The sequence below is a fragment of the Apteryx mantelli genome, chromosome 19 (assembly GCF_036417845.1).
Source record: "Apteryx mantelli isolate bAptMan1 chromosome 19, bAptMan1.hap1, whole genome shotgun sequence".
In the NCBI taxonomy this organism is placed as follows: Eukaryota; Metazoa; Chordata; class Aves; order Apterygiformes; family Apterygidae; genus Apteryx; species Apteryx mantelli.
This window is the reverse complement of record NC_089996.1, coordinates 10,857,996-10,880,486: the sequence shown is the minus strand read 5'-3', so window position 1 is coordinate 10,880,486 and position 22,491 is coordinate 10,857,996. Positions and strand designations below refer to the sequence as shown.

The following is a 22,491-nucleotide window of genomic DNA, read 5'->3' as shown; positions in this document are numbered from 1 at the left end:
TTGGTATCTGGGGAAGCTGTTCCCTCTCCTTACAGCTAATTAATGAATATAACACCATATAATGAGCAGAACCTTTAATTTCACTTAAGAAATAGAAGATGTTCTTTTATTTGATACCTAAGTCCTAAAAAAAGGAGGCATCTTAGTATAGTATCATAAGCATCGAATTCAACTTGCATTGTACAGTTGAGCATTTGAAACAAGAATTCTCTGTACACAAGTCTTCCTGAGGAGTTTGAACAGCAAGTTTAAGAAACTCTTTGTTGCAAGTGAATACATAATATTAAACCTAATTCATTTCTTGTTCCTTGGTGGTCCAGTACAGCTAGTGAATGGTTGTTGTAGAACATTTCTGCAAGAGGTTAATAGTTTTTCTGATAGATTCAGACACCTCTGCTGAAGTCTGTTTATTATGAATGTACTTCTTTACAATTAAAAACAATTAAAATACTGCTAGATTCACTTCTAAAAAGAAGTTATCCAAGAACAGCTTGCTTTTGGAGTTCCATCTATTAAGGAAAGAAGAGCACAAGTAAGAACATAGCTAAATTTTCTTCTTCATAGCTGTTATCAACTGGTCAGTCAGGAAAGCAAACATCACCCTATTGTTCCTCTATGCAGTGTCAAAGGACGGCTACCGTAAAGTGGCTGAATGTGCATCTCCCTCAGCCATTCTCGCACATTAATCTTCTTTTCTCATAAATGGACATTTCAAAAAGCCTGGCCTATTTACTAATCCTTCCTTAAAATGGTAAATAAATCCCATGGGGGGGGGGGGAGCAAGTTTAAATTGTCAATCTAGAGAAGAGTTTTTGCTTAAGCAAAGGTATGCTCTGTGTACAGTAACAGCACATTTCGGAAAGAGAAATCAATAAGTTTTTCTATAGTTATTTTGGCATGGGGGAGTTGGCTTGACTTCTTAACATTTAAAATCCTCAGTATTTGGGAATGCTAACAATATATTTACATACCACCAGCTGTTCCCAACACTTTAACAAAGTGATACAACTTTAACATAGAGTCATTTGCAAATGTTTCTATTTACCAAAATATTTTCTTTGGCTACAGAGTATTTCAGGAAAATATATGCAGTCTATGTTACTAACAATGAATGCTTTCTGTATTTTAGTCTTCTTTCATCCTCATAAGTGCAGCCGAAAAGGTTTATAACACTATTCCATCTGTAAATTGATAGCTTTTTAATCAAAGCAGCAGCAAACAGTGTTTATATGTAATATTCACAATAGAGGAATAGCACTGATTTTTGAGACAAATTTCTACTGGTTCTACCAGTTTATATGAAGGACTATGAAATAACTACAGGATAATAGCTGTATAGTTAATACGGATATCAAAAGATGTAGGCTCAGTTTTACTCATAAATCCATTTGTGAGCACAGCTTCTGTAATCAACTAGTTCTTCAGGAGTGAACCATAGAAAGTGCCAAGACAGAGGTCAATCTACAGAATCACTTCCATGAATGATGTTTCTGAAAAAAAGAAAAAGTAGCAATAAAAGTAATAATCCTTATGAAACTCAAAGCAAAGAAAACATCATTTTTGAAGTAGTCGCCATTATGGAGAAAAGTCATAAGCAATTATAAAGTAGTAGTAGGCACCAAGTATATAGTCCAAGCTTTGCTTATTTTTGTCTACGGGGAAGAAAGACTACATCTCTACTTGCATCTTTAGATATTAAAGTTACACTGCCCTGGAGAAGGGCAGCTCTGGGCATACAATGAAGAAGGATGGAGCAAAGTTCCTACATATATCATGACATACCACTAGACCTTTAATATCTTAAAATGGTTTCAGTAATTTCAAAATATACCTGCCAACTTGAATGCAGAGGTCACCACGAATAGCGCCAGGCTTTGAATCTATTGGATTAGTTTCCCCCAGCATCACTCTTCCAGTCTTAATGACATTAAGACCTTCCCACACCTTAAAAAAAAAAAATTGAGATTATAAAATCTTAGTGGTAACTAAAGTAGCAAGAGTTAATGCCATTTAGAACTACACAATGCCCTCCATCATGGTATAGCACAAATCACCATCTGAATGTTCCCAATGGCAAAACGTAGTTTATCTCCAATTTTTCTGTCAGATACTTCAAGCTGCTTGTGCAGTTCTCCCTCTTCCCCACTGAGGATGGGAAGGTACCAACTTTAAATCTCAATATGGCAAACAACCTTCCAAAGCTTTCTAATTACTGGAGATCGAGACCTCCAGCTCAGCTACCACACAAATATACTGTCAAAAAAATCAAGGCCTTCTAATGAAATTAGACTGAAAAAGATTTTCAAAGTTACTATAAGAGTAGAGTAAAAATATTCCACCATCATTTTTTAGCTTGCTTAATACACAGCACTTATTAGTGAGGGGATTTTGTGTGCATGTTTAATGTTTCTCAAGGTCTCAGGTTTGGTTACCCCTTTTCCCCTGCCTTCCTCCTCAATATACTGAGTCAAAGGAGAAAGCTTATGGGAAAAAAAAAAAAAGAGAGAGTTAGAAGTACCCCTTGCTAGTTGTAGTATTTGAATCTATAGTTAAAATCCTTTTAAGCTGAAACTAGTATTCAATATGTAATGCTCCGCTAAGAAAAATAGCATTTAATTGTCTTGCCTTCCAAATAAGCATGTGTTTCATATTGAATTCATTCTTAAAAACTCACCATAGCAACAATAGGTCCAGAGTGCATATACTGCACCAGACCATCGTAGAACGGCCAGTCTTTCAGGTCAATGTAGTGTTCTTTTAGAAGGTCTTCAGAGGCCTGCATGAAAGGAAAAACAAAACAAACAAACAATTTTACTGAAAAAATTTAAGAGCATATTGAAACCACGTAGATTAACAGAGCACTATTAATCTTAAAACATGCAGGCACTTCAAAATACAGCATTTCTAGCAACTTACACATCTGGTATTTGGAATTTGAATGATTCATTTTACCACAGCTGAACTCAGAAAAGTATTTTTTACCAATATAGATAGGTATGTTAACTGATACCTGTTGTAGATTTTCAAAGCTATTTCTTAGGCATAGGATTCGCTGAAAGGAATATTCTCTTCAGACTAAGGACATCAAGTTACTATAAGTAGCATGCTTAGGATGTCTAAAGCATTTAGCCAGAGCTAGGAACTGGAACTGCTCCAAAATATCCAAAGCCTTTATCAAAATATTAAGTTTATTTATTCTGAAGGCTACATTTACCATTACAGTACGCTACTCTATCTTAAGGTTGTAGTCTCCATGAAGGAGACACGCAAAGTAAGGAAGGCTTAGGTGTATTAATTTCATAGCCACTAGTTTGAATCCTTTCTGTTCAAACCGCTCGATGATTTCTCCCACCAGCCCCCGCCGGACGCCGTCAGGCTCGATAACAAGGAAAGTGCGCTCCGAAAGAGCAGCCGCTGCCCTCATGGAGAGGAGAAGGAGATTCGTTACGGGGGACCAGCAGGCGAGGGCAGCCACAGCCCGGCATCGCGCGCAGCACCAGCTATTGCAGTAATTAAATCGGCCCCATCCGAAAGTCATTAACCCATGATCCGCACTGATCTGATAAATCAATCGCCGTGCCCAGCAGCGCTACGCGAGGGAGTTTAAAGCAGTAACAATTTGCCAAGTGCAGAGACAAGCAATTAGCGAATATTAAACCAGAACGGCTCTAAACGGAATGAAAAAGCGGAGACTCCCGCAGACTTATGCGGAGGGGCAGCGGGACAGGAGGCTGCCCTCGGCGCCGGGCAACGGCGGTGCAGTAGCTCCCCGCGCCTCGGTTTCACCTGCGAATGACTAGGACCTTTGGGGTTTCTTACTTTTTTTCGGAACACTGCTTTGCTGTAAGTATGTTGTGTAGATCTATCTATATACACACACACACGCACGGTAAGGAAAGCGGGAGCCAAGGCAGGCGCAGGGGATGCCGCCCCGTCCAGCCGCGCAGCGGACACAACCGTTTCGTGATTTCAGAAACCCCCCGAAGCCGGGGAGGGGGGTCAGCGGTCCCCAGGGGCCCCTTCTCGCCGCCCGTCCCGCTTCCCCCCGGGCCGGGCAGCCCCGCGCTGACCCGCTCCCGGCCGCCTCGGCCCCGTCCCGCGCTCCAGCCTCACCTGATGGCGGCCGCTGAGCCACCCCAAGCCGCCCCCGCGGGGCCGCGCTCCCCGCCGCGCCGCCATCTTGGCGCGCCGCCAGCCGCCCCCTTCCCCCCCCGTGGCGTCCCGCTCCCGCCCCTCCCGTCGCCATGGCGACGGCGCGGCCTCCCGGCCTCCAGGGGGCGCTCGGCCCCGGCGGGAGGGCGCGAGCCGGGCCGTTGGGCCGCCGCCGCCGCCCAACTGCCCCCACCGCGTGGAGCTACAGCTGCTGCCACCGCCTGTGGTGAGCGGCCGCGCTGAGGTTCAGCCCTGCTGGAGCTAAACGCCGCGGGTTCAGTCGTAGTTTAGCTAGATGTTGATCTAGCGCGGGTTCAGCCGTGTCTGTCCCGTTCCTTCATGAGCCGCCGTGTGTCCGCAGCACCGTGTCCCCGCCATTTCCCTCTTGCCAGGACCTTTTCTTTTATGTAAGCCGTGCACCTCTACCTCGTAATCCACTAACGGGGTTTGATTTCGTGTGTTTCCTTCTTATTTCTCGGTGATGGCCGGGACCTTTTTTTTTTTTCTTTTTTCCCCCTCTGCCCTTTCGCCGTACTTGATACCCTAAAATGTTTCATCCTCTTTCGTAAGTTTTAAGTTCAAAATATTTTTTGTTGTTTTATACCATCATCCATTGATTTTCTGTTTTCTGATTTATCCGAAGCTGGGATGCCAGGGAAGTTCCTTTTAAAGCATTTAATTCTTTCTCTGAAAATGTCGATAACTCCATTATTAGAGGATTTTTCTTTAACCAGTAAACTGAATTTAAACACCGATTTTCTTACTTGGGATTTCTTCTTTTCTCTGCTACAATCTGTTACAAATCCATGTCTTGACTTTTAGTTCTCGTGGGAGAATGCAGATCTGACACAGCATCTATTCAGACAACCTGTTTATTAGTATTCAAATGTCTTTTTTTGCCACGTATCATCCATACGATGGTGTGCTGGATTTTCCTAGCTTCCTGATTTATTGAAAGATTAAAAGAAAAAAAAGCTAGGAAAATCCAGCACATTATCGTATGATGATACCTGGAAAATAATGTCTCTTATATAGATATATATGTTGACATAAACATCAATTATATATATAATATACAATATGTCCTATATAATATACATATATTCTGGCAGGTCCCCCATAAGGTTATTTTGGACTTAGAATTCTGAGTATTTTCCTGATATCTCTTTGCAATATTCTGTTATTTCAATATTCTGTTATTTCAATACCTCTTTATTTAAGCTATTTCAGAATTCTAATGCAAAGCCTAGTCCTGTAATCCTTACTAAGGCAAAATGATACTTAACTATATATTTTTTCTAAACATCCTGTTTCTGGAGACCTTTTTCTATTTTTAAGAGCAACAGTAGGACATCTATTTATAGTCTTGCTAAAACTATGTTATTTAATGATTAAAGCTTAGGACTTGCCATAAGGTGGGCCAGCACTATTTGCAGCTTTACCATAGATTTGCCACGTGATCTTTGCCAAGCCTTTTAACCTCATTAAATAAGGGTCATCTTTGTCACTTGAGATTAATCCATGATTAGCACAGCATTTTGTGCGTTATACAGTACCTATAACACCACAGAAGTATGCTTACTTACTCTTTTAATGTATAAATGAGCATTTTTTTCCTGGTTGAAATTCTACCGAAATTACAAAATTGCACTGAAAATAACATATTTACCTAAAATACAAGGTTCTAGACAGTCTAGATGTAATTTCCTAAAAAGATTCTGATCATGGAAAGAGAAAGGATAGATCTTCAAAACCTTTGGTGAATGAACCAAGTGTAATTATTGAGTTTACCTAACATTACCTAACACTGGCAGAGGTTTTTAAGATAGGCCTGAGGCAAACGACTGACTGTGAATGTCTCTAAATTTCAGGAGAATTTAAATATCACTCCTAGCTTTGTAGTTTTGGCCCCAACTTTATAAAGATCTCAGCTAAAAACCTACATCTGTAGCACACAGAACATTTGGGGAGTTCTCATCTGGACTCCCATTTTTTGCTGTGTATCTCTTGCTCCTTATAGCCAGACAGGTAAGGCTGACATGTTTTGTGGTTTATAGCTATACTAGTTTTCATTTAGCTAAGTATTGCTACGATCATTTGATTATTTTAACCATGATCCTTCATGTGGTTTTGGTTTGATTTCTGTTGCACTTTAAGAAATAAAGCACTATAGAACTGCTAAGCTTTACAAAATTTCTTCCTCTGGGTAAAGTCCCAGTGGAGCTCCTCTCATCCCAAACTGATTCAAGGCCTAATTTCCTTCCTTGGTATATTGCAAATCAGTTTACTTTCAAATAAACTGTTATTTCTAGGGATGGGGAATATAACTTTCCTTATTATATCCAGAAAACTAATTTCTTTTTCAGGCAGTTTTTTCCCAAGAGTATGAATGGCATTTTACTCTAGAAGACACCACAGACAGCCACTACTTTCAAGCAACAGAGACAATACTATCAGATTTATTTTGTGCTGTTTCATATGCTTGATTAGTTTACTAAAGTGGCAGGCCATTGAGATTCCTTAATCTCCTGGTAAGCAATGAGGAGATACTTCCGGAACTTGTGCTATTTTTAATCCATCCCTGAATTTCTGATCTCACACTGACTGCAATGTGTACATCATAAAGTACGATCTGAATGGTAAGACTGTAAAAATATATATATATATATTTGTTATAATACCGTTTGAAACTTGCCCCCCAGGTAATTTTTCTAATGTTTGTGTTTTTAAATATTTCATGTATCCAGGTTAGAAAACTTTCAGGTGACTTAACAACATGAGCACAAATAGCTCTCTTGTACTCGTTAGTCTGACTGCAATCTTAGTGGCAGCAGCTTGCCCATTTAATGATGGACTGGCTCGTGCTGTGTGAAAGAAAACCACATCTATCAATTTTCCTAATAGAAACAGAATAAAAATAGAATATCCTCAGAGACCCCTTCCCTGAAAGGCTGTCAGCAGACACCTTGACCCATTTTTGCTGTCAGAATGTATGACTTTTGAGCTAATATATTTGTGCAATTTGCCCAGTATGATGGCAATAACTATAAAACCTTATGTAGAGGAAAAAATCTGTGCTACAAATCAAGATGATTGGTATTTTTTTATCCTCATTATCTTCTGAAGTTGTTTGGAGCTGTCATCACGTTATGCAGTAAATATTACTCATGAATAACGTGGTGAGGTCTGGGTTAAAAGTCCACTGCAATTAGATAGGGCCTACCAACTTTGCCCTGAGATCAGAATAGAGTTACCTCATGACTTTGACTGTTTGCAGTGTTCCTACAAGATTTATTCAAGCCCAGTAGAAAAACCACAAGCCAGTAACTCCCTCCCAAAAGGCTCTCAGTGTCATCTGCACTACAAACAACTGAGGCAAGTGCTGACCTAGAACACAAAGGGAGGGAGAAATACTGAAAGACAGCTTGCTTCAACACTCCTGCATCAAGCAACAACTGTAAACCATGGCAGACAGCAGGCAAACATATAGAAGTTGCAGCTTTTCTCTCTGTGGACAACCGCTAAAGAGAAAGATGAAGCAATAGTCTTCTTATAGGGATGATTTCCATTAATTTAAATGAAAATTTCACTTGGGGACATGTGAGGAAGAAAGTACACATCATGCCATAAAACAGGATTTGAGCTAAAAAGATACATTTTGGGGGGTCATAATTAATGGCAAACAGTTTTTCTTTGCTTTTATCATGTTTATAAATAAATTTTGTACTTTAATGGCCTATGTCTTGGCATCTTTATGTTAAATATTAGCTTGGAAGGATGGTGGCTAAACAAAACTCAAGTGTAACTCCAATATATGGGACTAAATTCCCTTCGTCATTCCTGTGCAGACCCACTAGCCTGGTATGTAAAAACAATGCATCGTTTGCATTTAAAGCACGGTTACTGTCTTAGAATCAGTCTAAATGAGAGAAAATACTGTGCAAACCTCTACTGCTCTCCAGTGGAAATTAATGCAATCAGCACAGTTGATGTTCCACCACTTTTGCATTTTTTATAATATTCATTTCTTTGTTATTGCACTGCTGCTAGGCCACTTGGTACCTTTGCTCAATTGCATTAAAAAGACATAGACTTAATGAAAAATAGTGATTTCCCCAAAGAAATATGAATTATATGATGAACATGATGAACATGAAGTATCTATAGAAATGTTCAAATCTCTTAAGTAGATGTTTTCAAATCTACAATAGATGTGTAATAGCCCACATTATTCCTATGACAAAATAAACGATCCAGAATGGAATTCACTGTTCTGCATCTTAGGAAAACCACTGTTTCTTAGCAAGTGCAACATGCTTTCAGAATTGTTATTGCTAATGAAAACAGCATCTCTGATACTAGTTTATCTAGAGAGCTCATGAAACATAAAAGGTCATTTTTGCAGTCACAGATTAGCAAATACAGCAAACTAAGCATCGCTTAGGAGCTGCGAAGTCCCAAAGTCTGCTTTTAGCTGTCAGTCATCCCTAAATAAATCACTTGATCTATTTATGCCTCAATTTCTATGCAGGCAATAAATAAATAACGCTTGCATGTGAACTGAGATACTGTCTTTTAAATTGCCTGTTAAAGTTGGAGTTAAAGATGCCTCGTGCAGGCCCTCGGAAGCCGGCCGCCCTGCGGCTGCCGCAGTCCCCAGGGGCCCCTCGGCGGGAGCCTCCTCGGGCCCACGGCGCTGCCGCTCGGTCGCCTCACGGAGCTCTGGCTCCATAAAGCAGCCAGCCAGCCTCCCCTCGCCTCTGTACCGCGCCCCAGAGAGTCCCCTGCGGCGGCAGCGCGAGGCGCCCCCCCCGCTTGGCCCGGCGCTCCGCCGGGAAGGGGCGCGGCAGGGCGGCGCGGCCGCGGCGGCAGCTGCCACATCGGCTGCCGGCCCCGCCCGGGTGACGCAGCGCCGCCGCTCCCCTCAGCGCCGCTTTCCCGCCGCGCCCCAGCCCCGCCCCCGGCCTCGTTCCCGCCCCGCCCCGCGCGCCGCGGGGGTCCGGCGGCCCCGCCCCGCCCGCGTGACGCCACGCCGCGCCCCGCCCCGGCGCCGCGGGTGAGGTCAGTGCCGTGCGCCCGCTTCCCCTCGCCGCCCCCCCTCCCACTCGCCCGGGCTGCGGGCGAGGCCCCGCCGCAGAGGGAGGAGGCGCCGGAGCCCGCGGAGCCGCCGCCGCCCCGCCGGGCCCTGTCAGCGGAGGCGCTCGCCAGGCGGCCCGGCAGCCATGGAGCTGGCGGACGGCGTGGTGTACCAGGAGGACCCCGGCGGCCCCGGCCCCGCCATGATGTCGGAGCGGGTGTCGGGGCTGGCGGGCTCCATCTACCGCGAGTTCGAGCGGCTCATCGGGCGCTACGACGAGGAGGTGGTGGCCGAGCTGATGCCGCTGGTGGTGGCCGTGCTGGAGAACCTCGACTCGGTGTGCGCCCACAGCCAGGAGACCAGCGTGGAGCTGGAGCTTCTGCGGGACGACAACGAGCAGCTCCTCACGCAGTACGAGCGGGAGAAGGCGCTGCGCAAGCAGGCCGAGGAGGTGAGCCGGGGCCGGGCCCAGGGCCGCGGGGGCCGGGGGGACGCTCCCGGGGCGGCTCCGGGCCTCCTGGGGGGGGGGGGGGGCGCGGAAGCGCTTCGCCGCCCGGCGGAGCCTCCCGCCCGCTCCCGCGCAGGGGAGTCGCCCGCCGGCGCCCCGCTGCCTGACGGGCTCCGGCGCCGAGTTTAGCTCGTGAGTGATCGGCGGGGTGTTTCTGGGAGGAGGGAGGGCGGGAAGCTCCCCTTGGCCGCCCGCTGCGTGCGTGCGTGCGGCGCTCGGCGCCGTGCAGAGGCGCCCAGGTGCTGCTGGGGCCGGTGTGTTGGGCGGTCGCTGAGCGGAGCTGGTAGCGGAGCTCCGTTGGCGTTCGCCCACCCAGCGCTCTCGTCTGCGTGGCTCTCCTCGCAGAGCCTCCTGAATGACTGTTTGGGAATGCTCCCAAAGGCTGTTCCTCTAATCGCAAGGTCCATCGAGGAAAAGCGATACTGCATGACAGTAAACATGGAGTCATATATTAACTGCTCTGCTCTTCCGCTTCCCCTCTGATTCTTTTCAGTCACAGGAGTCTGATAATAGTGTGTTTTTATTTTATTATTATTAAGTCTGTTTCATATCTATTGTACAGGGTATTTATGACAAGAGTCCATGCAAAATGCATGGAAATAAGTGCTGTCTAGACTCTAGTTGTTCAAAGCTGGTAGGTAAAAGCTGCAGTCAGCAACAGGTGGTGCAGATTGTTCAGTGGCGTCAACTCTGACTTGGGTTGTTACTACAGAAATTGAAGGTAACAAAGAATTACCTCAGCATATGTAAACGTGTGAAACATCTTTTCTGTGAGATTATAAAGCAATACAATAGAAAGTGGCTGTGTGGGATACCGTCTCATTGTCTCCCAGAACTCCAGTAGGAAATTGGATTGACAGCATTATCTGTAGCAGAACAAGCCATCTTACAAGTCTATTTCCAGACTCCATGTCCTGTGCTTATCTCTATGGATGTGCTTGACTTCTAAATTTTCCAAAAACAGGAAAACAGCAACACTGGAGATGAAAACAATATTAACAAAGAAAACTTAACTCGGAAAGATCACTTTCCCTGGACACGTATTTGTATGCATAATGGTTATAAGTGACTGAAAAATGTCAGTGTGCAAATTGCCCCAGGGGTCCAGTAGTTTAGTACAAAGTAGTGTAGTGTGAAGAGTGTTCCCCAAACTCTTGGACCAATAGACCATTGTCAGTCCTTGGAATATCATTCATCATTCTTGTCAAACATTTAGTTGTTTTACAGTGCTTTGTGAACTGCAGTCTGGGAACTACTGCCACAAAGATTTAATCACTAGTTCTGACACAAGCAACATGAAAAAGGCTTTTTTAAAAAAATCTTGTTTTTATTAAGAGGGTAGAATGAAGGGACTGTAAATATTTTCTGAACTAATTCAGGAAAAAGTCAACTGGGCTTAAAACACAGGCAATATTTGCCAGATTGAAAAAGCAGGCCTTGCGCAGCAGGACAGAAACCATAACAATATGATGAGACAGAATACAGTATTAACTGTGTTATTGTGGCTCTTCAGAAGCTGAAGACACATACGTTGGTATTTGTACCTCAGTGTCATCACCATTCATTGTATCATGATAAATTAACCTCAGGAATTAAGGGGACAAGCATTATGCAGTGTGAAAACGACTACTCACGTGCTGCAAGACAACTTACTGATACTTTCTAAAGTGCAGTTAGATTGAAGAGCATATTTTCGACTGTAAGCACAAAGGTCATCTTTCCAGTGTCCCCTGAGGTCAGCTAAGCTGTATGTAATATGTGTGGAAAATGTTATAGATAAAGCGTTTTATATTCATGATGGTTGTGTGTTTTATTCAAACTTGATTGTTGCAACAATTTTTTTGAATGTTGAGGTAATTGGTTGGGTGCAGTATTGTTGCAACAAAAGAAGGGAACATGAACATTTGACAAGTTATTGGCTTAGTGGTTTTCATCCCTTTCATTGTGACGATTGCTTGCTGAATCTGATAGTAGCTCAATATTCTCCCCTTTGCTAAGTTTAATATTGTGTCTCATCTTTTCTGACTGTCCTGAAGAAATAACTTCCCTTTGTTTACTTTGTTTGCCAATGTAGGAATTGTTTTATTTGGAGTAGTATCTTGATGAATATTCATGGTTTACTATTTAAATAGGAATCTCCTTGCACCATTGCCTAAATTGCCTTCTTCAATTCCTGTATTTTAAAAAGTCTTACCAAAGAAACAGCTTGAAAGTTACTGACTGTAAACTTCTGATATGGCAATTTTAAAAAGCAAAGATATTCCAGAAATTCTAGGCCTACTTCTCAGGTTAAGTAACAGTTATGATCTTAATTGCTATAAAGTCACTTGCCTAACTTTTAACATTGTATATTTTGTGGTATAACTATAGTAGAGGAACTAGCTATTTGGCAGTTGTTCTGCTTACAATTGTGCATAACTTATCTTCCCACTTAGTAAATGTTAGGCAGCACACCCTGCCCCAGAGTGGGAGAGGAGGAAGGATTTGGGGTTCTGCTATCTTACATTAATCAGTTCTGCTTCCTGTAGAAGTACGCTGATCTATACTTGAATGTGTGTGGCTAGCAAAGGGGTTTTTTATGATCTTCTTTTAACAGTGTCAACAGGGTAATCCATCTCTTAGTTTTTTTGCTGTTTGTGGGGTTAAGCTATCTTTGAAATTTGATGTTCAATACATACTTGGTGCTTTCGCAACCATGAAAAAGGGGTCACCGCCATGAAAATTAGTTTAAGTTTGGGCTTGACGGCTGTTGTATTGTTTCCAAAGTTAACTTTTTTCCTTAGGGCTGTATGTTAAAATAGTAAACACACTGTAGTAAGAGCATAGAAATATTTCTAACTTGCATGAGAGCAAAACTGAGATCCATTATGCTGAAAGCTTGCTAAAATACTTATACTTGTTTTCAAATACATATATATATATTTTTTATCTTCCCCAAGGCTATTGAAGTAACTTTACAAGTTAACTTCAAAATCCCTAGTTATGTTAACTTAGCCTTCAGCTAAGGAATGCTTCTGAAGTTGCTAGTAGGTTATTGTGGGCTCTTGAATGGAGGACAAGCAGATGTGACACAGTGGAAGCAGAGGATTTAGACCTGCGCTGTCTGTACATTTCATGGTCATCTTTAATTGTTGTGTATTAATTCTTCAATACAGTTATTGCCGTGATTGGTGCGTGTCAGCCTGCTACAAGATGTTACTACCTAGACTCTTTCATATACAGTTCACTTGCATGTAATACTATTTACATGAATTAACAATTATATGATAGAGTAGTGGATGTCTTCTACTACACATAGGCCACCAAACTTGGCAGCTGAGCTGGCTTTGTAGTGAACTTTCTCTAACTGCACAGTACCCAAGGAAGAACATGTCTCTGGCTGAAAAGCTAGCGTTGTTGCAAAAAGTTACTGAAGCACAAGTTGTGGGGTAATAGAGGACTGGCAAGTAGATAGAACCCTCAAATCAGGTATGGATGGCTAGGACTCACCTGGATTGTAGTGACCAAAAAAAAAATCTTAAAAAGAAGGAGATGGAGAAGATGAAGGATAAACATAGGAAGAACCATTTTGTTCAGCTAGTGTGATATCACTGCGTAATTAAATGGTTGTGTGCATGTAGGGTGGTTCCAGATGTACATCCTGTGTTGCTTTATTGTGTGGTCTGAGTTCATCTTTTCACAACTATTATTGCTGTAAACTTTAAATAGATTTAAAATTGATTATATAAAAGACTACTCAATCTTATTGTAAAGTACTCTTTATTGGAGGCCTTTAAGAACAGGTTAGAAAAACATTTGTCTGAAATGACATTGTTGATAGTGTCTGGAGAAGAGGGGAAGAATTAAATGGGAGTTACCAAGCATAGTTGATGAAGGTATCACAGGCTTGGATTTCAGTAATAGGCACATGCAGGAGGAGGCACGCCCCACATCCTGCTCTTGTGTTTCATCATATCAAAATTAGGATCCAGACGGTAATCCTGAGTATCATAGTTCAAGAGCCTTGAAATGAGATGGCCTTCTAAAGTCTGTTCTAGCTCTGTCTTCTGTAATCTTTTGGTATTTGGTCTGACTAGTTTAAAGGTTAGTGTACTTCAGGTATTCAAAAAAACAAAAAACAAAAAAACGCCTCTAAAAAGCCCCCAAAATTCACTTCTCCTTTGGGCTGAGAGAGAGTTTTGCTGCGTAGAGAGCACTTCACTTAAAATGAAGAAAGCTAGTTTTTATGTCTGCTTCAGTAGTATTTTGTGTAATCGGTAGCTTAGATTGAAATGAGGGAATGTTTTGTATCCATATATTGAGTGGCTAATATGTCCCTATGTATGCTGCTGCGTTTACTTAAAAATATTCTGTATCTTCTACGTTGTTTGAAGTGTGTTGTCAATGTAAATTAAAGCCCTTTAAAGTGGGTACTGAGCCTATCCTTGGCTGCGCTGATTGCTTATCAGACTAGTCTTTCCATTGCAGTCATCTTGTTTAAGCCTAGATGATCAGTCTCCTGGGGCTTTGTGTGGGTTAATACTATCCCAGGAAGCAGAAATGAAACAAAATGGAAACATTATAAAGTCTAAAGATCGAGTCTAAAGTACTGGGTCATTATTTGTTCTGGTATAGTTTTCAGTGGAGGAAAAAACAACTTTAACAAGAAGTTAAGTGTCTGTGTCACACTGATCTGAATCAGCACGGATGTTCACTCTATATTTTGAAAAAGTCACCTTAGGGAACTGTTGAAACTAGTTTATGTAATTCTGACTATTAAAATGATACTATTGTTCAAAAATGCAAACGTTGCTGAGATGCGATCCAGCTTGCGACTTTCCAGTAATTTTATTTTTTGTAAAAGTTTTGCACCTATGAAGTTGGGGGGAGGGGAAGGGAAGGTTTTAACAGATGAGTGGGAGGGGAGGAGGAAACAGAAAAATTCTCCGCAGATTTCTTCAGTGAAAAATGTAGAAGAGAAAGTCTGACATATTTTAAATGTTTGTGCTTGCAAAGCTAGATTGAACTTAAGATTGTCCTTTTTCAGTTCCGTGTGCTAATGGTTTGCAAGGTGAAGTGACTAGTACAGGCTTGATTTAAATAGTTTCTCTCCTGTGTACTAATCTGTTCATTTATAGAATCTTTATACTGTATGGTATGGAACTTTTAAACCACTAGAATAAGAAAATCAAGTTAAACTAGTTAAAAAGCACCCAAACCCTATAACCTTAATGCACAGCAACTTTTAATACTTACTATTGAACTCAAGAGGAAATAAAAATGGATGAAGAAACTGATCTATCTTTAGTTTCATGAGTAACAATGACATTGATGGATTTAAACGGCTGTTTATTCAAAAATATAATTGTTGCTGGTCTTTTGGAAGTTATGAGGCACATCTGACTCTTGGAAATCATCAGAGAAGCAACTGAACAAAGATGTTACAGTTTTATTTTAGAGTTCTGCTTTCATGTTTTTCCATTCTTAATTTACCAAACCATGTTGGTATTTAGCCCTGGTGCCAAATTTGTGTCAAAAACTTTGAAGCCCTTTTTAAAAAGGGAGTCTGCTAAGAGTGAATAAGCTAGACATGGCTTGAATTTCTAATATAAAAGGGGGCAAAACTCTTGCATTGTTTGCTACAAAACAGAGGGTCTGCGGGGTAAGTTTGAAGTTTTCAGTCTTCCATTCACTAATTAATATTCCTAAGCTTTCCTTTTGTGTCTGTGTGTGGGGAGGTGTGTGCGTGTGAAGAAGTAGTTTTCCACATCTAACTTTTTGAAGAGAGGGAAGAACTCTCATTTTTAAATCACAGAACCCAAAGAAGTTCTACCTGGCTTGATGTCAGCTGTTTTTTTTGATTATTTCACTATTTTGCTTCAAGCACAGTCATATGAACACCATTCATAGTCCTGTGATAGCCATGTAGAGCCTGTTTGAAAGGAACTCTTGTTCCCCTTTATAGATAATGATGTATTTCTGCATTCAAAGTAATTTTTAAGCAAAACTTCTTCCGATGACCCTGCTAAACTGAGGTTCTTTCATAGGATCACAAGCATCTACTTTTTAAAGCTTGTCAGTAGCTTATTAAAGGTTGATATATGAGCATTTGAACAAAGTACTTTTTTCACCAAATTTTTCTAGAAACACAGAAAAACTTATATGCAGATCACCAATAACATAGTTTGAAAAACTATTTTGTGAAGGGTTTGTATATAGCTAGTTATTTTTATGAAGTATCTATGCACTATTCACTCATACTGTTATAACTGTAGGTTACCTCACCTTGTCTCATGTAACAGCGGTTGGACTGATGTGGCAGTGTAGTCCTACACACAAATACTAAAGAATGTCTAATATTTTCTGTGCTCCCCTGTGGTGGGGCTTTTTCATCCACTTCTGTACATACTGCTTTTCTTTACTAGGACTGTTAAGTGGTATCTGGTTAAACTAACCGCTGCTGTGGAAATAAGTGGTAACACTAATAACCATTCCAAGAGTACCTTTTCTTTTAGACGTTTCCCTCAATTCTGTCAAATCAAGTGTGAGACTGTTTTAACTAACCGGGAGGGCCAAAACAAAGTAGGACTGTGCACAGCCTGCATCCCCTTTTTTCAAATTGATAGATTATTAATTATGCTGACAAAGTGAAATTAATAATCCTTTTTTTTTTTTTTTTCCTAAACTTGCTACCTGCTTCTTAGTGTCTGGGCTCCTCTCTGCTTCTGTATGTTATCCAGCTGCAGCTTTCTTTCTGAACCCTTTAGGTGTCCTGGATGTTTTTCTCTGCTAAGGCTTCTGGTTTCCTTTTCCTCCTTGTTTGATTAGCCTCTGTGCAACCTGTGTTCATAGCCTTGGCCTTCTCTTTGCAACCCAGAGTAGAGTACTGTATGATCTAATACTTTGGCCATTATAAGCAGTGTTTTTTTGCTGCCAATACACACTGAATTTCTTAAGCTTCTGGTTAAGATAAATAACCAAAAACATGCTTTGAAAACTGCTATAACAAAGAATTGATAACTTTAATGTTATAAAGTGTAAACAATGATATTAGCATCAATGAACTCCACAGTGTTGTAAGTGAGACACTTCGGTAAACCAAGGTAGCTGAAGATAGTGGTCATCAGGACAATTGCAGAGTACCTGTAAATAGTTGTCTAAGTGGTTGACAGATTTTGTGAGATGGTTGTTAAGTATTTGATGAAGACTGAATGTTTTATAACCTATTGAATTCTAAAAGCAATTGGATGAGGAAGAAAAGACACAATGTCTGTTGGTGGCTTGTCCCTACTGTGGTGTCTGTACTTGCCTGGTTTACAGATGAAGATATGCCTTACCAATGCAATCAAATGCAGAGGATACCAAGCTTCTCTTGTAGTGTTGGCAGGCAAGTGTGTACGGTTAGGAAAGAAACTAAATAATTCATATTCATGTTAGTCCCAAGCAGGCTTCTTAAGTAGTTGACACTCCGGTGATAGCGATTATGCAAAGCAAGTTAGATGGAAAGTTTAACCAATGGACACTGGACTGGAATATCATTAGTGTCCTTCATGTTTAAATGTGGACTGTAGATCTGTTTTGGTGTTTTGGAAACATGCTTGCCCTGTTCTTTGAAGGACTGCTGTATTGTCTCCTATATGCTGCTTGGAGTCAAAGTCTTTCTACTTAAAAACAACTAAAAAAGTTGAAGTCTTCTTACTTAAAAACATAGAAATGACTGTAGATCTGCTGCTTCTGTTTCATAATGAAAGAAGTTTGTTTGATGCCTTTAAAGAAGTCCTCTGCTGTTGAGTCTAACTTCGCTGTATTTTTTGTCTAGAAATTTATTGAGTTTGAAGATTCTCAAGAACAAGAAAAAAAGGACTTGCAGACCAGAGTTGAAGCACTAGAATCACAAACTCGACAGCTTGAATTAAAAGCAAAAAACTATGCTGATCAAAGTAAGTAAGATACACTGCAGTCTGTTTAATGATACTACTGCAATATAAATTTCCTGCTGTTAAACAGGAATACATATGCTGAATATCTGTGCTATGCGTTCTGTGTTTTGACAGATAATTAGGCTTAACTTCTGTGCAGATTTTTTCCCTGTGATTAAGGCAAAAATTTAGATAATTAGATCCTTAATCTTATTCTTCTGATATCTCACTCTTTTGTTTTTCTTCTAGGCCACACTGTCTTCATGTTTAGCAATTTTTAAAGTGGCATTTAGAACTTATTCTCATGTTACTGATCCTAAAATAAGCTAATTTTCTTCTCCACAAAGAAGCTGGCATTTTACTAAATTGTTGTCTATGCTAAAAAGAAAGGTCACCTTCAGGTCTGTAAAAGCTACTAGGATGAGAATGCTTTTACTTCTGACTCTAATTAGCTTTTGTATAATAATTTTGCTGAATTATTTGTATGTGGTATTTAGTATTTACAGAAGATGAGTTAAGGAAGAACACTTCCACTTTTAGAGGTGTCTTCTATGTAATTTTCTAAAACTTGTGTAACTTCTGGAAAAACATAGCAGTGACTTATTTTTCCTGAAATACTGAAAGTTGCAATGTGAACATAGTGTAGCTTATGCTTTCTACTGGACTGTTTCTTATCCCGGTACATCATGACTGAGTGAAACTTGATCCCCATTTTGTTTTCCACTTTTAGTTGAGTGACATGTAGGAAAAAAAAAACACCAAAAAACCCCCCACCACCCAACGAAAAACTCAAACCCACAAAAATCTTTCCCTCCCACTTCATCTGTTCCTTTGCTAATTTTAGATTGAAGATGAAAGACCAATGATAGGTGATGGATTAATTTTTTGCTAACTGAGTCTGTTAAACATTCAGTGAAGGTTATGATTTTTGAATGTGTCTTCATTTGATATTTTTTAACATGATATAGAAATACTGATCAGTGTGAATTAGTGTGAACTTTTGATCAAACCGATAGCAAGTGCTTTTAAGCTAACTTCTGTTGACATAAGACAAAGCATGTTTATCAGTTTGTATAAAGCTTCTACTGATGGGCCATACATAAATGCAAAGTAAGACCATATCAAGAGTGGGAAGGGTGAAACAAGATCAGTTTCTCAAAGCAGGCTGCCAATTATCAGAATAGACCTCTTTCCCTGCTCTTTCCTTTCTTATTTCTACTCAGCCACCTTTCCTGCTCATAATGCAAGGAGCAATATATATCTGTTTTTCTCCTTTTTCAACTTAAGATATAACAATCTTCCTCCAATATTTAATTTTCAGTGGTTGGGTGAGTCTATAAACAGAGATACTAGTGTACTAGTGTTATGATTAAAATAGTATATAGAGCTGAATATTTAAGTTTAAACCATTTGAATAATGGGAATTTTTTTATTTTCCTAGCACTGTAACTTTTTTGAATAGACTTCTTGGTGTATGAGTGGATTAGAATGTTTTTGGCAGATCTCAGAGGTATGTAATCCTTCAGGTCCATTGCAGTTAAAATATTCTTGGATTCTCTACAGACAGTGACACAGGAACATTTTCAGCAGTCTTCTCTAGTGAAAACTTGGATGACTGATATTCAGTACTGTTTCCTATAGATTAAAGTCAACTGAAAACTGATGATTTAAAAGCATATTGTAGAGATTTGCATTGGAAATGCTAAAGCTGGTGTGAAAGGGAATGTGCATGCGCTTGATAGCAGCAGAAGAAAAAAAAACGGCATTGGGACAAGAGTTGAGAGTGGCCTTTGCTGGTAACAAAGGACACAGTAGCAGTACCTGTCCACAGCCCAAACAGCTTGTTAATAGGGAGACCCTGTGCCCTGACAGCGGGAGTATGGCATCAAGATTGCATCGTATAAATATATGCCATTCCTTTTTCTGATAGTGCAATAGGAAGATAATACTAAAAGATCACTCCTAAAAGATATCAAAGATCTGTTCAAAAATGAATTCACTGTTGCCAGTCAAGAAGAACCCAAGAGATGAGGTGAAGACTCAATAGCAGATGTCTCTTGTTGTGTGTGTTGTGTACATGTGATCCTGGCTAGACCACTTGAATGCATACGTCTTGGTGGTTGTTAGTAGGTGGGTGAGAAAATGTGAATGAATGAAATCTGAGAGAATAAGTGTGAGTGGGTGAAATAAGCTTAGAGATTTTGTAGAGTGATACCATCTTTCTCTTCCCTAAGATCTCATGTTGACTTCGGTTACACTACTTTCCTGCAATATAATTGTTACATATACTCTAATATGTTTTCTGCCTTTGGTACCTTTGTTAGAAGCAAGAGCTATACAGAACTGCTACATATAGTTAATATATAACTGGGTTTACAGTGTTGTGACACCAACTTTGTGCTTGTTTATATTTTTCCTAGAAAAAAGGTTAATCTAGCTTTTAGACTGATGGCTCAACTGCCAGTTTTCAGGCGCGCACTTACGCTTGGGTACTGACAGCTACATAAATTCCAAGGCCGTGTTCATTTTTGTAGTCAGCTGTGGGAAGTTGGTGGGCCCTTTGTGTTGAGCTTTCTTATAATGCATCTTCTTTTCCAAAACCCATCTCCTGTCACCTGACAGGTGCAATGTTATAGGTCCTTGTACCATTAAAAATCAGGCTACTAATTTTTATATTGGGTTTCTTTAGCCAATACTCTTATCGTTTGATTTGGTGGCTTGAATTTAGTTCTCTACGTTTTTGCTTCTTTTATAACATTGATTCTTCTTGTAAGATCAGTGCTCTGTGATTCACCTCCAATTAAAAAAAAAATTGTATTTCAACACATTTAGATTCAGAATTGATCTGCTAATCTAATATGACTAACACTTCTGAATCTTAAGAGAAATTGAACATCATTTTCAGGAGAAATCGAACACTGAGTACCTGGGTGTGTTTTTGTTTGTTTTTACGAAGCCATCTCTACTATAACTTCTCAAAACTTAATATTCTTATGGCAGCACATCCAGAATTTCTTACAGAAACCCTTCTTACAGAAGTTGCATTCACCATTTAGTGAAGTACATAACACTATATTTTATACTATTCTATAAGTCTCTTCAAGTGAAATTGTTTTTTTGCCTTGAATATTAAGCCTTCTCAAGATAATATTACTAACATGTTAGAAAAAGTTAAGGTTACTATTTGTATTTGTGATGATGGATGCAAATGGAAGGGCTGGTTCGATAACTTCATCTGACAGATCAGAGGGGATGATGTGTAACAGCAACTAGCTTAAAATCCTTTTACATATTTATATATACTTATTTATATAGAATAAAAATCTTAATCCTTTATATATGGAGAGATATGTGTACATGTATGTATGTATCACATCACTTAAAGTATTTGCACAAGAAACTCAGTTGTTCTAGCGGAAGCACTGAAAATTGGCCAGGAGTACTTTTTTGTAAGAAAGAATACATTATTGAAACAGCTATTGTTAACAGCACCATAAAGTTCTGGTGTTAGACCATTGACTTTTAAACAAAAATCTTTTTGTTAGGGGAAAAACTGTTTGTCGTGATGCTAAAAATGTAGCTTTTGAAAAACAATAGAGCTATGATTGAACGCTGAATTTTGTTTATGGTTTTGGTTGATAACTTGTCCGGGACAGCACGAAAGATGGCTACAAACATTTGACATGCTGCTGATATGAAGTAAGATCAGAGGAGGCATAGAACACAGCAGGTGAACACCTAATGAATATTATGCAAGTGGACTGTGTTTTTTTAAGTGATGTGAGAACTTCTAGGGTATATAAACCATACTAGTATGCATATTCTTGAAGCAGTCTAACTCTACTGTATTGTCTTTTTTTGTTTTAGGTAAGGCGATTTATTTCCTACGATACAAAAGATACCAATTCATCACTTTAATTCGCTGGATACAGCTACAAGTCTTCTAGCTATCTTTTTTTTTTTCCTTTTACTTCCTATGCTACTGTTAGTGCATTTAAATTAGTTTGTGGTATTGCCAGCTGTTACCACATCAACATTCAAAATAGTGGTAGTGTTATCATTAATAATGGAGATTATAAATGCCTGGCACAGATCAAGTAAGCAAATAAAACCTGGCTTTACTATTTTTTTTTTTCTGTGTCTGAGTACAGAGTCTGAGATAGCAACATCACTCTGTTGGAGAATTCTTAATTTATTGCCTGATATTTAGTATTGGTGGGCTGTGGTAGACTTAGATAAAATTGGATGGAAAAATTGCAGTTATTTAAGAATATATTTTTCAGTCTCAGGAATAAAGCCTTCCTGAGCCTGGCAAATACCCTGGTGAGACACCATTTGGCAGTCCTGCCACAGGCACAAGGCTAGGATTTATGTTTCAACACTTCTGAGGGTATTACACCAGGGAGATTTAGTAAACGGAAGGATGCCTGCTGTTTTTGCTGCTGCTGAGAACTACCTAAAAGTATGTTGGAGGTCTGCGTTCTACTTTCTTCTGGGAATGGTGGTGTGAGTTAGGTCAAAGATGGAATTGTATAATTGTGAACCACATACAGGTCTAGGATTTTTGGACTTGTGAAATTTTGATCCTTGCTGTTAATAATACAGTAATAATACAATACAATGATATAATAATACAGTTCAACTGTTGGATAACTTTGTGTTCTAATGAAGAATGATTGTAGCAGAAAGTTATGGGTTTATTTGTTTTGACTCATAAGTAATTTGTTTTTTACCTAAGTTGCAGATAAGGCTGTCAGAAGTTCAAGATGGTAAAACCTCACTTTAGAAATTATTAACACAAGTGGTTCAAAGTGGCCTTTCTGTTTTCCAGGAGATTATTAATAATTTGGAAAAAA

At 40.0% G+C, this 22,491-nt stretch overlaps 2 protein-coding genes across 8 annotated transcripts in view; one reads left to right on the top strand and one right to left on the bottom strand.

The window, feature by feature from the left end:
• Window positions 1-106: 106 nt before the first annotated feature.
• Window positions 107-4,187, bottom strand: LOC106493142 (nucleoside diphosphate kinase A). The gene is made up of 4 exons (XM_067308226.1): window positions 4,114-4,187; window positions 2,675-2,776; window positions 1,832-1,944; window positions 107-1,490 (listed from the first exon to the last, which is right to left on the bottom strand). The coding sequence occupies exons 1-4, from the start codon at window positions 4,177-4,179 to the stop codon at window positions 1,457-1,459; spliced, it is 315 nt and encodes a 104-aa protein (XP_067164327.1). The 5' UTR covers window positions 4,180-4,187; the 3' UTR covers window positions 107-1,456.
• A 5,146-nt stretch (window positions 4,188-9,333) lies between these two features.
• Window positions 9,334-22,491, top strand: part of SPAG9 (sperm associated antigen 9) — a 73,318-nt gene continuing 60,160 nt past the window's right edge. For 5 of the 7 annotated variants that reach the window (XM_067308537.1, XM_067308535.1, XM_067308538.1 and 2 more), the window contains exons 1-2: window positions 9,335-9,680; window positions 17,536-17,656. In XM_067308537.1, coding sequence (XP_067164638.1) covers window positions 9,375-9,680; window positions 17,536-17,656 — 427 coding nt within the window. In that variant the 5' untranslated portion in view covers window positions 9,335-9,374. Of the gene's footprint in view, window positions 9,681-17,535; window positions 17,657-19,082; window positions 19,146-22,491 lie in introns of those variants that run through there. The other 2 variants (XM_067308541.1, XM_067308539.1) reach the window with 2 other exon arrangements.